The sequence below is a fragment of the Phocoena phocoena genome, chromosome 2 (assembly GCF_963924675.1).
Source record: "Phocoena phocoena chromosome 2, mPhoPho1.1, whole genome shotgun sequence".
Taxonomy (NCBI): Eukaryota; Metazoa; Chordata; class Mammalia; order Artiodactyla; family Phocoenidae; genus Phocoena; species Phocoena phocoena.
Genome location: NC_089220.1, coordinates 34,137,770 through 34,153,122, shown reverse-complemented (window position 1 = coordinate 34,153,122; position 15,353 = coordinate 34,137,770). Strand labels below are relative to the sequence as shown.

At 38.3% G+C, this 15,353-nt stretch overlaps 1 protein-coding gene across 1 annotated transcript; it reads right to left on the bottom strand.

Moving 5' to 3' along the window:
* Positions 1–2,299: 2,299 nt before the first annotated feature.
* ATP6V1D (ATPase H+ transporting V1 subunit D) lies at positions 2,300–15,065 on the bottom strand. Its single transcript, XM_065871129.1, has 9 exons — positions 14,885–15,065; positions 10,375–10,492; positions 9,508–9,587; positions 7,837–7,904; positions 7,071–7,115; positions 5,875–5,978; positions 5,373–5,439; positions 4,106–4,184; positions 2,300–2,995 (listed from the first exon to the last, which is right to left on the bottom strand). The coding sequence occupies exons 1-9, from the start codon at positions 14,923–14,925 to the stop codon at positions 2,854–2,856; spliced, it is 744 nt and encodes a 247-aa protein (XP_065727201.1). The 5' UTR covers positions 14,926–15,065; the 3' UTR covers positions 2,300–2,853.
* Between the last annotated feature and the right edge of the window lie 288 nt (positions 15,066–15,353).

The window sequence follows — 15,353 nt, the reverse complement described above, 5'->3', positions numbered from 1 at the left end:
GGTCTTAACCACTGATAGGAATGATACCAATCGCTAATGAAATGTACATTAGTTCAAGTAAGGAAATAATGTTCCTTTACTAAATTTCCTTAAGTCAGAACAAACAGAAAGGAGAATAGTGTTTAGATTAATCCAGATTTGCTTTCTATGAAAATCTAATGTCTGGATTTTTTTTTTCCTTTTCTCATGGCCTAAGGAATAATTTGAATGTAATTCTGTGAATGTGTGTGGAAAATTTAAACCAGGGATTTAGCCTTAATAAAGGTAACCTTTCTGACATCTATTGTTAATTTTCCTTTGTACTCTTATCCTGCCTGTATCTATCTGCACTCTGTTGTTTTGAGATGTAACACTGCACATTGTAATGTAAAAATAAAAAGTAAAATTATATTTCAAATTTAAAAAGTCACTGAATACTTTCTCTTGCTGTGTTTATATCCTCTGCCATTCAAGGTTTCAACACATCTAAAATGACCCACCCTTGTCTTCAAGTTTTGCCAGAATCAAGTCCATTGGAACCTCTGGGTGAAACACAAATACGTCTTAATTTATTCTTCACAGTGGGGAAGTGCCCCCTACTGGCACAAATGTAGGTTCTGTTTCCTTAATTGTTTAAACTGTATTAAAGACAGATAGACAACTTAAAGCTGTGAACTCTGGAACTAGTTTTCTGGGGAAGAAGGTATGTAATACTCAGGCGAATTCCACTACATGCAACCACCAATTTGAGAACACGGAGGATAGGATGACTTGTTGACAAATATATAACATATTTTCATTCTCCATTCTTCATCCCTTCCCTTTTTCTATAATACCTACTCTGTATCTCCCAAAGGAGGCCAATCAGGTACCAGAAAGTGTTTGTTACACATACACACACGCTACCCCAGTCCAGCTTTCTATTCCTATTCCTGATCTACTCCCTTCCCATACAGCTTCAATCACCCCAACCCTACACAACAAATTTTCTGTCCACTCTTGTCTCTTTCTTTTTAACAATATGCTAAACTGTAAAATCTTCTGCACTTACTTATGTAGGGAGGGTAGCCAAAGCCAGTAAGTACCAGAGGTTTATGGTGCCACAGGAAAAACTCTAGGGTACTTCTCTGGCTTAGTTCCTTAAGTTGAACATAAATTTATCTAAACGAAAACCCACGAAACCTGGCTCTCTGCATCTACTTTCCAGCTAATTTTTGCCTCCTACAGAGCCATACATACATACATACCACTTAAGAACCAAGGCTCTGAAATCAAGATACATTTGGCCTGCCTTCCACCTGCAAAATGGAGATGATGGTATTTATAACTAACTCACTAGAATGTTGGGAGGATTAGATATTAAGCAGTTCATTGTTACCTATTTATTTTCAAGACTTAGGAACTCAGTTGTTGGTTTTCCAATCACTACTGAATTTACATTGAATCTGAGATTTTATTGTGAGCAGCAACAGGATTTCCTAAAAATCAGCTCCTCCAGGACAGGCCTTATGTCTTTACCTTTACCCAAAGTTTTTAACATAGGGGAGGCAAAAAGGATAGAAGTTAAGGATGTAAAAATTCTGAAGGTAGACTGCCTGGATTTAAATCTGGGATTCACCACTTCAAGCTCACTGTACCTCAAAATTTTCTTCTGTGAAATGCAGGATTAAAACAATACGTACCTCTTAATGGTTGTTGTGATGAGATAATAATAGATAAAACACAAATGTCTAATACCACTAAGCTATTTTATGGTAGGTCTTTGTTAAATGTATGCAAAATTACTTTAAAATTACCTACTTTAAAATTAGTCTAGGCTGTGATATCAGTTGATTTAAACACAATACGGTTAAGGCTAGTGTCACAATTTCACTAATTAAAAACTGTTCCATGGCCAATCATGTCAAACAATGCCTATAACTGAGTGCAGGAAAGCCTGAGTAATCATGGATGGCTCACACCAGATCAAACTACTAAAAACCTCAGTCACCCGATATGGTCATTCAAATGCCTCAAGTTGTTACTGATTATAAAATACTACAGTTACCTTATTACTCTCAAATGGGGATTAATTATTCTTAGAAAAAACAGCAGTAATAATAAGCCCTCTTAACTCATTGGCAATCATATTTATTAGTATCCCAAAATTCAACACTCACTCACTCACCTCAGTAAGTTTATGAAGGGGGGGAAAGGGAAGCTACCCACTTCATACATGTCTGCAGAGAAAGCTCTTTTTGGATGCTAATCCCATGTGGTGATCTGAGCATAAGAACACAACTTAGCAGTAAATTCATTAAAAAAGGAACAACTCATTTTAAAATCATTTTACTGTATATTACCATAGTCACATTTGAACTGGCAGAACTGTTCCCATGACAGACAAGACAGACCTGATATTCAAGGAAGAATAAGTGAAGGTTTTCATAATGTTTGAGGAGAGAAGTCCCACAGTAACTAACACAAGGATGGCTGCAGCAATCTCAGACAATGGTGTGCAAGTAGGTAGGAACAAAGGGTGTTCCAGCAGTAGCTGGCCTACGTGTGTTGGCCTGAGACCACTGCTGTTTCCTAAGGGGAATTTCTTAATATGTTGGTAAGCAGGTCACTTGCAACAGACATGTAAGTGGAGTAGGGTGACACTTCGCAGAATAAATTCTGTAAGTTTCTGGGCAGGTTCTCCAAATCTCATTGGTGATAAATGGTTGCTGAATTATGATTCTGCAAAGGTAATCCCATAAATAGACAACAGGGAATTTTACAACTGGTGAAATTCTTAGGCCAAAAATTAAATAGCCACACATACCAAACCTACACACCGTGAATTAAAATGATGCCATGTTAGGCCTTTTGAAGGAATCAGAGCAGGAAACATTATTCAAAGAGAAGATCCTCATCCTTCTCTTCAGCCAGAAGATTAGCAGGTTCCATCACCTCTCCAGCTGCCTTCCGTTGTTCCAAGTCCTTCTCAGACTTTTCCTTGAGAATCTTTTTCTTCTCCTGTATTTTCTTTAACCTATAAAATAAAGGAGGGAATTTTCTGAATGCTGTTTTGGTACTAAGTAGAATTGATTTCTTCTAGTTTTGTAACAAGGATAATAAACACCTACAAAGTAGAACAAAATTCTACCCTTATTAATTTCAATTTCAGTAACATATTTATAACCCATTTAAAAAAAAGATTTGAGGTAGAATACACACATTTTAAGCTAATAACTGATTTCAAAAGCTCCTGTCTCAGGGTAAATAAACTTTGATGTCCATTCCCTGATAATGGAACAGGTTTTCAGCATTCAGACACTAAAATTTTGGATCATTCAATCTGGATTACCACAACCCTGCACATCAACTGAAGGACAAACCAAATTTTGCTAATTATGATTATAAATCATACTCAGAAGCTACTCAAGGTGCAAGACAGCTATGTCTTTCCTGAATACGCCTGCCTTCACCTATCTCCCACTTCTCTGAAACTGACACACTGACCCCTGCACACCACCTATTTAGTATTTATTGTCCCTACTAGCTCTAAATGTTCAGAGCTAATTCCTGTACAGGTATCATTTCTCTCCAAGTACTCTGACTCTAATGGTATGATTTATATTATTATGTAATGTCCCCAAGTACTTTATACCTTCTCCTGGAACATTTCCAACATGCAATACATATTTGTTGATTGACTGATTAATTCCAGTTTCTTTTTATGTAGGAGACACCCCATCTAAATCATTGTTTCATTTTAAAGAATTATCGAGGCTATTTATAGTTTGTCTGAAGGGCCTGAGTTTTCAGAGATGCCATATTTTAGGTGTGTGCAAAACTTGGCACAGATCTATCTCCACAGCCTTTGGCAATATTATTCCTTGTTTCTTATCAGAATAAAATACAAGTTGTACTAATTCTTTTTTTTTTTTTTTGCCCACGCTGCACTGCATGTGGGATCTTAGTTCCCCGACCAGGGATCAAACCCATGGCCCCTGCAATGGAAGCGTAGAGTCTTAACCACTGCCAGGGAAGTCCCAAGCTGTGCTAATTCTAAAGAACATAAGCCAGCATGTCTCAGCAAATCGAGCTTTTGGAATACAGAAAAACAAAAAATGATCAATAACTGCAAATTCCAACAAACCTATAGAACTCTTCTCTCTCTCTCTCATCCAGCTCTGTGATGATATAAGCAAGGGTACGTTCAATCCGGGGAATGATGACTAGGGTTTAAAAAATATATATATAGTGAGAACTTCAAATCTTTTTTCAAATTGCCAGTGCTCATTTGTATAACAGTAACTTATTTTTTCTAACTGTAAAATAAATGTACATTTAATGCAAAAAACAAAAACACAGAGAAATAAAATGAAGTATAATCCAACCACTCCATAGTTAACTAATTATAAATATTTTGGAATATGCCCTCATACTGTCTTTTCTATGGACAGGTAACACTGGACCGTGATACATATACAACACTGAATATACTGAATTTATATGAATATGTAACATTGAACCATAGATGTTATTTTAAATACTACAGCAATCCATTGTTAAAAACTGGAGCATTGAGCAGAGAGAATACAGGAAGTTGAATTTTCTGTCAATCATAAGGTTCTACTTTACACAGAATTTGCCTATTCTGCTTCTAGAATGTGAACTCCTTGTGAATTGGAACTGTTACCTTATCCATTTTGTTTTGCTTGCAATTCCATGCAAGAGGCTGGCACAAGCAAGCAGTCAGGAAATGTGTTTTGAGTTTTTAAACAATGAGATAACTTCCTCTTTAACACTAATAGAGCCCAAGTAAAATAATTTCCTTGCTGCTCAACTTTTGCTCCTTTCTTACTTTAAAATTGAATAAGTGTTGCTTTAATGAAAACTGAGTTTCTTAAGCAAAAAGTACTGTGGCAACATTCAGCAGTCAGTTTTAAAATAATGAAATGAGAGATGGAAAATAAATGCATCCAATGGGAAAATTTATTTTTAGAAATCAAGGAGAACAGCAAGAGAACAGGACATAAGGCCTAAGAAAGAGAGCTTTAAAGCTTAATACTTCATGTGTTCAAAAACATTTATCACTCAGTCATTGGAAAGAACTTACAAAAACATTAGGGCTCTTGAGAAATAGTTTCACCTTTTATTCATGAATAATCAGAAATGAGTAAAACATTCCGTACTTTTTAACTCACCACTCTCCTCTAACTACCCCCTAAATCATACACACACTTCTATCAAAGGATTTACTAACAGTTACCTGTATTACTGACTCACTGCCCTTCCCACTGTGGGCAGGGGCAACATCTTATTCAGTAGGCGATCAGTGCCTGATTCCTAGTAGGTCCGTGACAAATGTGGAGGTGCGGACAAGAGGATGGACAAAGAGCCCCAGAGCAGCTTACACTCACCATGTTCAATGGCATTTACACGCCTGTTGGTTATCTTAATAGCTTCATCCAAAGTAACAAAGGAAGTCTAAAATAAGAGGATAAATTAATAATGTAAGCACAAAGTCTTCCTACTCATGCCCTGTCCACCACTCGCCTTCACTCAGCACTTGTAGAAACATTTGGAAACCAAGACTACTTCTAAAGAACACAAAATTCTTATGAGATTTCCATAGAGCTAACATGATTTCCATTCTATTAGAATTTGTTTACTTCAGACTCACCTGAAGTTATAAAGATGGCAAGAGAAGAGAATCATACACTAATGACCTAGATATATATTAACTGGCCACAAAGCGGGGGGAAAAAAGGCTTTCATGCATAAACCATATTATATTTGCATTTAAATCTATATTGACTATTGCTGTTCTCACCTAGCCAAGAGTGAAACTATAACATTGCACAAACATTTTGTTAGTAGTAAAAAGTAGGGACGATGGTGCAGAAGCCATCAGAAACTTACCTGCAGCGAAGCTAGTTCCACCAGTAGTTCCACTGCTTTGGCATAATTCCTCTTCAGTTTAGCCAACTGTTCACCTCCTCTGGCTAAACCAGTCAGTTCATAACCTGAAAGAACCAGTCAGACAACATTTGTATTTAGGGTGTAATCTTCCCCATAAACTTCCCAAAAGAAGATAAGTCAGAATAATACCAAACATGGAAAAATAAATTCACTAACCCAAATATTAAGTGCCCATTTCACTCCCCCAAAACTGTAGGACATGTTGCTGAATAGTTTTGCACAAGGATACTATTCTAAATCTAACTATAGGAGAAGTTACCTTGCTGGATTAATGAATGCACCCCTTCCCTTTGTAGATTATACTGCCTGATGCCCCAGTATGGTTGACACTCTGTTAACAGGTGACTCTCTAGAATATTCTACTTCTTTATTCAAGCAGTACTAAATATTTGATGTGAACCAATTTAATATGAGGGCCAAAGAAAGAATATTGTTGTTTCTATGAAAGAAAGCTGATTACTTTGGAAAGACTCAACAAAGATGCATTACTACCTGAAACATGCTGTCAAATTAGGAAAAGGTGAGACAATTATAAAAAAATTGGGCAGGCTGGCTATAAAAGTCTAGGAAGATTCAGCATTCAGATTGTATCACAGTGCCTAAGATCTTACTGTACTTTAAAAAGACCCAAACTGGAAATTATAAACAATACATTGTGGGTGTGGTTTATGCAGAAAGACAACATGGAAGTCTAATCAGTGGATTCATACTCAAAGAAAGGCCATGGCCTTATACTTTTAAAATTGCAAATGACTCTATAAATTTCTAGGTTGAAATAAAATATTTTAAGCAATGTATAATGTTTTGTGACTCCCTGCAATAACACTTTTTTGATTAACTGATAAACTACTGTCCCAAATATATCTGATAAGAAGGCTTCTGGACTTCCCTGGCGATCCAGTGATTAAGACTCCACACTCCCAATGCAGGGGGCATGGGTTTGATCCCTGGTCGGGGAACTAAGATCCCACATGCTGCCCGGCGAGGCCAAAAATAAAGTGAAAAAAAGAAGGTTTCCAACACTGGAACCACTGAACTCTAAGCAGGTCTATTTATCATCATTTTCCAGAATAAGGTTCATTTAAAGAGGAACTGGAAGAACCCAGAGACACACACATAAAAAGTTTCACACTTACTGTCAGTTCCTTCATGGTAATGTTCAAATACTGGCAAAGTAACGCCTGTTAAACACAAAAACATATATGGATTCACAAACATGTCCTTGAAGTACTGTTTCTTAACCACTGTTTCCTGTGTTTCTTTTTCAGCAAATACTCAAAAGTCAAGAGATTGCCTGGAACTGTAACTGGTTTCAATGAATGAATTTAGGAACCTTCCTTAAGTGTTCATTCCTATTCAAAAGTCAAATTATCCTTAGTAAGGGATCTGGCTGTTACAATGTTTGTTTGTTTTTTTTCTTTCATCTTTGAGGTATACATAATATACAAATAATTGCACATATTTAATGTATACATTTTTATGAGTATAGAAATATGCATACACCCATGATACCATCATCACAATTAAGGTAATAAACATATCCATCACCTCCAAAAGACCTGTGTCCCTTTTCCTGTGTGTATGTGTTAACACTCAACATGAGATCTACTTTCTTAAGTTTTTAAGTGCACAACACCCTATTAACTGTAACTATACTACTGTACAGCAGGTCTCTAAAATGTATTTATCTTGTATAACTGTAACTTCACATCCACTGAACAACAGCTTTCCCCACCCCCATCCCCTGGCAACCACCAGTAAACAAGTTTTAACATGTAAAGCCAAACAACTTTGTCTAAGGAGAAAAGATTAACTGGGCCATCAAGATCTTGCTGTATAAACGGGTTAATTTTAAAATGTTATCTTTTCTCCACCAAGAGTTCCAAAGGGTTGAAAAGTTACCTGCTACATTATCTTTCTTTGCTCTAATCTTCACTTGGGCTTTATTTACATTTTGGATTACTGTGGTGCTGCAGAAAAAGAAAAGGCCTTGATTTAGTTGAGTTTTTAGAGTGAGAAATAAACCAGCAGGGACCCATCAGGTGACTTCAACAAAAGTAAGATGTCATGATTATGCTTTGATGATTGTCTTCTTTCAGAAAAGAACAATCACTGCTACCAGAGGAGGGCCTCAGAGAGCAAAGTATGAGCAATATTCAAACATCAGCCATAAGAATACAAAGAATGATTTTAATGTGCATGGCTGCTTAAGTTTTCAATCAGACATGTGGTGCATAGATGTGACTTTAGGGATTTTCATTCCACTAATGTAATTTGGAGAAAACGTTCCTTCTGGGTTTGCTGTTCAAATCTGTAGGTGTGCCTAAGCGGGAGTCCAATTCCTTTACCTTGGAATCTATCTAATTTCCATCCGGCTTTGTCTGACTCCCCACCTGTTACTATCACAAAATAAAGTGTCTTCCCCATAACCACCCTAAAACACTTTCACATACCACATACACACTATTTATTCCCGCCCTCTCATGGAAAAGTCAATGCAAATTGTTATCCTACCAACACTGGCAAAAATTAAAAGTCTACTACTTCAGAATGTCTTATGAAAAAAAGAAAAAAAGAAAAAAAGAAAGGTCGGGCTTCTCTGGTGGCGCAGTGGTTGAGAGTCCACCTGCCAATGCAGGAGACATGGGTTCGTGCCCCCGTCTGGGAAGATCCCACATGCCGCGGAGCAGCTGGGCCCATGAGCCATGGCTGCTAAGCCTACTCGTCCGGAGCCTGTGCTCCGCAGTGGGAGAGGCCACAACAGTGAGAGGCCCGCGTACTGCAAAAAAAAAAAAAAAGGTCTTATGCCCCTCAAGCTGTAAGACTGTCCACAGGTAATGTTCCCAGATAACACAAACTAAGAATGGAGGCATTGTGTTATTGGTAAAGAAGACTAAAATCAAAAACCCTGAAAACTTCCACTTCTGCCCCTGAGTAGTCATTTGACTTTACGAAGGCACTAAACTTAAACTGAGAACAGCAATGCTCGCCTGGTCCACCTCACAGGCTTATTTGGAGAATCAAATCACATAACCAAACATAACATATGTAAAGCAATAACTAAGCCATTTTGTACACTTTGTAAAGCACACATTGACATATGCCATAAAGTCCATGCCCTTTAAACAACCAATTCCATTCTTAAAAATTTTCCTAAGGAAATAATTCAACAGAAATTAAAAAATATATACATAAAGATGTTCATGGCACCTTTTCTAATAATCCAAATATCTGAAAATCAACCCAAAGGCCCACCATTACAGGAAAACGTTAATATATTATCATACATCTAAATATTATGCAGCTATGTGAAAATAGGGAAAAATGTTTATGATACAATACTAAATGAAAATGGACTGTAAAATATTAAGTATTCTGTGCCTGCAACTATGTAACAGATACACGTGGGTGGTAATAAACACAAAAAGTGATGGGGTTAAAAGTGTTCTTATTATTACTATATCATTTGTCTTTCATGCTTATGTATTTTTTTAAATTAAAAGAGGCTTTTACATGAAATTATGAACATGATAGCACTTTGTTTTTCAAAACACCCCACTTAAGTGTTCTTACCTGAAGTCCCCTGCTGTGAACTTGGCCTCAGCAAGTGAAAAGGCAGCTTCTCTCATCACTTCACCCATCAACATTTTAGTCTGGAAAAGCAAAAACCAACAGCCAATAAAACCAAGTTTTTTACAGGGAAAAATCATATCATAATCATGTTCCTTTAACAACCATCAGTACTTTACACTAGGTGTACATGTAAATATTGATTTGGTAACAATAAAATAAATATATCCAATTTTGCTTGAACAGTTTTGGTTATGGTTACTAACAATGTTGCAAAACCATGAGTTTTATAATTAAAATACTGGAATAAAGGCACTAAGAAATAGAAAACTGAATCTTTAATGAAGGGCCGACCTTATTCCTGAATGAATTCCTTATTTGTGCTGTTTTGCTCAAATTAATCTTTTAAATTCACTATACTGCTCTCAAAATCCTAATGGCACAGTGATTCTAAAATCTGGAATATTTAATGTTTGAGAATACACAGTAATTTTTTTTGAAAGAGAAGAAAAACTGGGACAGGTGGGTAGAAAGTTACCAGACAGGCCAGAGGACAGTCATAATAAATTCTGGGGAAAGAGCATTTCGGGCATTAGAAACAGCTAATGCAAAGGTCCTAGAGGAGGATGTTAGAAAAAAAGCTCCAAATGAGATCAGAGGGGCAGGCAGGGGCCAGAGTAGATCAAGTGAGGTTTGGGGGCAAGAGTAAAGAGTTTGAATATTATTAAATGTACTTTCTGAAACTTGTTACATTTACAATGGCATTTTTACCTTTGAAAGAAAAATGTTTAATTAAAATGCCAACGGTCGTGCTGGATTTTCCATAGATACTTCTAAAATAAATACAATTCTAAGCAAACTTCACTCTACCTCTATTATCTTCTTAAGGATCTGTCGAAATCGAAGAGTTAAGGCGTCAGATTTTTTCTTTAGGAGGTTTCGACCTGTCTGTGCTCCTTTTAACCGAGCCCTCATGATGGTCTGTGCCCTATGTAAATAAAGTTAAAGACATTTAAAATAAAAATACTTCCCCAATATGGTGTTAAAATTATGCAAATTCCTTGATGTCATGAGAGCAAGAATATATACCATTTGTAACTGACAGGCTTAATTGGTTTCTCAATACTGTAGATTTCCACCCTCAGTGTTCCATAAATAAGAAGTCTTTTTTATTTAAAACAGAAACAATCCTTTAATAAATAAGAACTTAATAATTTGATAAATAAGTTAATAAATAACATTAATAATTTAATAATTATAATAATAAATATTACTTAATAATTGGTTAATAATTTAATAAATTTTATTATGATTTAATAAATATTTGTCAGAACTATTTTATGATGCCAGCATAGTTTAAATAATTACTTGATTTGTGAGTTAAAACAGTATATGTTTCCATTAGGGATGCACTAAGAATTTAAAAAAAAATCTGTCCAATGATATGTATCAAAATTTGAATGCATTTACCTTCAGGACCAACAATTCTACTTTAAGGGATTTATCCCCCTGATTTACTCCCACATGTACACAAAAACATGTACAAGGTCAAGGACGAGTAGTCCAGCCTTATTTATAATAGCAAAAGGGTGGGAACAAGTTAAATGTTCCACAAATCATGGTTCATCATACAACAGAATGATATGAAGCCATTAAAAAAAAAGAGGAAGCTAGATCTGCATGTGCTCCTCATATTACATTGTCTCAGTTATGCACAGTAAGGGATGAATGTGCTTATACAGATAAAGAGAATAGTTCTAGAGAGGTTCACAGAAAGTGGTAACAGTTTCATTTGGAAAGTGAGGTTGAGTGAAAAAGATGGATTTACTTTTTACTACTATATTCTGTTTTACCTTCTGTATTTCATACCACAATCATTTATCACTTTTTCCATTAAAAGTGTGGCACTGAAGTGTTTTGATATCATCAATTAAGACTCTACTACCAATCACTTTACTAATTTGTAAATGACTCCAGGTAACAAATAACACATATAAGTAAACACTTCTGAGAAGTGACAAGCCACTTAAATCTCCTTACCTCCCTATTTCAATCTTTTCTCATCAGAAACCCCAAAACCAAAGTCAAGAAAGCAACAGCAGAAATTGACATTTCCATTCTTGCTACCATATGCCATATAAAATTTAATAATGAGAAAAAAAAGTGGATAATAAGATTCAATAATCAATTGTATAACATACCTAAAGTGATTTAAGGGGACATAATTTCATATGACTGGTGTTATTACCAACTGCAAAATAGTTTTTGCTAAACTTCTGACTAAATTCTTAGATTATACTGAATCTTCTACCATAGGCCAAAGATTACTAAAATAATTCTATAGCTGGAAGGGGCTTTAGACATTATCTTGAAAGATAGGAAAACGAAGCTCAGAAAAGTGAAATGACTTTCCCACAGTCACTCGGTGAAGAAAATGCAGAGCAAGACCTGAAACAGATTTCTGACTCCAGGGATTTAACCAAGGTTCAAACCTAGGTCCACTGTACCCCAACCATATGCCATACTACCTCACCTATAGATTAAGGGGACATAATTCAGGTGAACAGTTCTGTCTTTGAAAAACTAGCTATCAGTGGCTGAATTTGCACTGACTAGCTTCACTGGAGGTCTAACCAAGTGAAGTTGGTTCAGCTTCCAGCCTGAGCAAGAGCTATGCACCCCAATGTGTACATTTAACATACCGTGTTGTTGACACTAACCACCAGACTTTGGGCTCAAAGAGTTGAACCAAATTTAAGTCAAGTCCTAGTAATGCAAATGGCAGCAAGTTTACAGTAAAAAGGTGAACTGGTTCATAAAACTGAATTCACCACGCTAATTTTAATTTCCTCCTATATTTAATTTCTTTTCTCATGAAATAGACAAATTTTAATTCTTGAGACTCAAAGAGTGACTTGCCCAAAGGCTTATAGCCAGTATGTAGGAGAACCTGGATGTGACTGACTTCTGTTGACTCCAAATCCTTCATGCCTCTTTTGCTTCCACTCTAAACTTGATTTGCTCTCTCTGGTGCCTAAGTGGGTGACGGCCCCATTTCACAGGATAACACTGTAAGGTAGCAGTGTCTGAAACAGAAGTCACTAGTGTGTTTTCTAGCCTCGCTCTTTAAACACTTGTTCTTTTACAAGTCACAGAGCTGCTTGGCCCTACAAAAAATGTTTGACCTTCAGCTAGGATGATGACTTTGCTTCCAGCTGAATCAAAAACATCTGACTACATGACAAAGTACCTGCTGATAAGCCTTGGGGAAAATATTTAGAGAAGCAGTTATTTCCTGCACCTGATTTTCCTCTTAATCGGCAAGCTGAGTGCTCTCAAATAGCAATTTTCACCTTCACAAACCTATCATTCTTGTCTAAGCCCAAAGAGTGTATTTTCACCTCTTAGTCTCAAAGCAAAAACAAAACAAAACAAAATGTTAACATTCTGACTACTATCAAAGATAAACACAGCCAGACATTAGTTAAAGCTGTGAAAACAGATATTATTCAGTAACCACTGACAGCAGGGGAAAGAGCTGAGCTCCTTTCTGATTGTGCACAGGTGATTAGGCATTTTTAAATGAGTGAGGAGAGTGAGAGTGGACTCGAGTCAGAGAAAAATTCCAAAAGGTTGGGCATTGGAAATGCCATCAGGCCAGCTGTGTCTGCTAGCAGGCAATTAAGGAAGGGAGGTCAGGGGCGTAGTCTCAGGTGTTGCATAGAACAAAGAGTAAATTCTGGCTGGATGAGTTTTCTCAAGCAGGCATTTTACTAGGGGCTGGAGTCATTCTAGGAACATAGCCTTAGGCTACTAGAAGCCATGCTAGAGTCTGGTGTCTCTTAGGGCAGAGGTTTGGATGGAGTCAGTCTTTAAGTGCTGGGAGTTCTACAGTCCTCACTACCCCAGGGTAGTCCGGAGCCTTATCTATTTCACAGGCACTGCCTTTCTCCACAACTGACTTACTTCCCACCTAGGACTAACAGCTATTAGAAAGTCAACAGGCAAAGGTAGAAACCAAACAAACAAAAACCCCTTCATTTCATTAAAAGCTGTAGCCACCCAGGTAGGTACAGAAATCTAGGTTTGGGGGTTAAAATATAACTCTTATTTTAAAGCATCCTCAGATTCTCTGAGAAAAAGTCAAAATAAAGGAAAACAGCAGAACACCCCCAAAGAGATAGGACCACAATCAAAAGATCTAAGTGTCAAAGCCAAAACTGATTTTCTGCTCCTCAGTGAAAAAAAGAGGAAAAGGAAGAGGGGGAGGGGGAGAGGGCAAATAAGAACAATCTTTACCTTCCACACGTTGTTAGGCACATTTGAGAAAACTCAAAATTTTTCTCCTGACAAAGAATTCAGGCCCAAAGAGAAAAGGAGGCCACAAATGAACAGATTCCATGGCATGGGTTCATTTAAGTAACATTTTTTGTGGACCTTCTGTGGATTAATAATCAAGACACTTCTCATCCTGGAGAGAGCTCACAGTTCAGTGGTAAATATACATAAACAAATATGCACTTTACAATGTGATGGGTGATTATTAACAGAAGTCTGAATGACATGCAATGGTGACAGACAAAAGGAGTGCCTCGGAAATTCAGGTCTAGCTTCCCACCGCATGTGACATTTCAGGGGATCTTAGAAAATGAGTATGGGTATCCAAGATCAAACCTGACGCCCACTTTAGGGCGATTCGATTAAACCCCCAAATTGGTTTAGAAGCCTGCTTCCCACCGCAGTAGACTTCTCTTCTCAAAGCATTTATCAGGGCTTCCCTGGTGGCACAGTGGTTGAGAGTCCGCCTGCCGATGCAGGGGACACGGGTTCGTGCCCTGGTCCGGGAAGATCCCACATGCCGCGGAGCGGCTGGGCCCGTGAGCCATGGCCACTGAGCCTGCGCGTCCGGAGCCTGTGCTCCGCAACGGGAGAGGCCACAACAGTGAGAGTCCCTAGTACCGCAAAAAAAAAAAAAAAGCATTTATCAAACTGCGTCCGCTGGTCTATCCCTCCACTAAACTGTGAGCCCTGTTAGGGCAAGAGTGGCGACGATTCATAGTTATATAAATCCAGTGTCCGGATCAATAAGGGAATATGGAATGAATGGCTCGATTAATGACTAAAGTCAGCTAATCTCTACAAAAGCCAGCAGGCCAGGCGCCTGTTCTCACGGGCTGGACTTGCTCTGTCCAGTCTGGTTCACTCAGAGGAATGTGTAAGGGGCCCCTCAGGGAGCCTCGCCCTGGACTCGCGAGAAGAGACTGGAGAGAGCTCAGGTCGGCCCAGGAAACAAGGAGCCCCGCTGCTGGTCCAGGGTATGGAGGGACAGCGGCTCGGGCAGGTCTTCCTGAACACCTGTTCGTTCCATTCTTTTACTTACATTCTCGAGGGAAAGATTTCAATTCGGTCTTTGGCCGACATTCTGACGATGTCTATTCAGCCCGGGTCCCTGGCCGGGCAATCGTGGCTGCAACAAGCCCACCCACTGATTCTTGCTCTACCTGAGTCAGCTGGTTGTGTCCCGTGACCCACCCCGGCGTTGCTAAGAGGCAGCCAGGATACGCCTTCTTAACTTCCGCTTCCTGTCGGTAGGGGTGGGGGGTAGGGGTGTGGGGAAGACGACAGGAAGAAGGCGATGCCCGGATATTGAAGGGCGCGCACCCCGGAACCGCCTCTCATTTCCGGTTCGTCTTCTAGCCCCCACCCCCGCCCCCCCAGTCTCCAGCTCCCAGGCGGCTGCGCAGGGCGAGGCGAAAGAACAGGGAAGAGTACACTCCTTTTCCTCCACTTTTCATCTTTGGTCACAGCGCCACCTCATGGTTGACTAAAGCTTTCAGCGAGGATTTATT

What these genes read in the sequence shown, in the direction of transcription:
- ATP6V1D (XM_065871129.1), bottom strand. Translation starts at nt 14,925, where the DNA reads ATGTCGGCCAAAGACCGAATTGAAATCTTTCCCTCGAGAAT. An exon ending in AAAGAAAGATAATGTAGCAG is followed by an intron (nt 7,116 to 7,836) that starts GTAACTTTTCAA and finishes TGTGTTTAACAG; the next exon opens with GCGTTACTTTGCCAGTATTT. An exon ending in TGTAAATGCCATTGAACATG is followed by an intron (nt 4,185 to 5,372) that starts GTGAGTGTAAGC and finishes TTTAAACCCTAG; the next exon opens with TCATCATTCCCCGGATTGAA.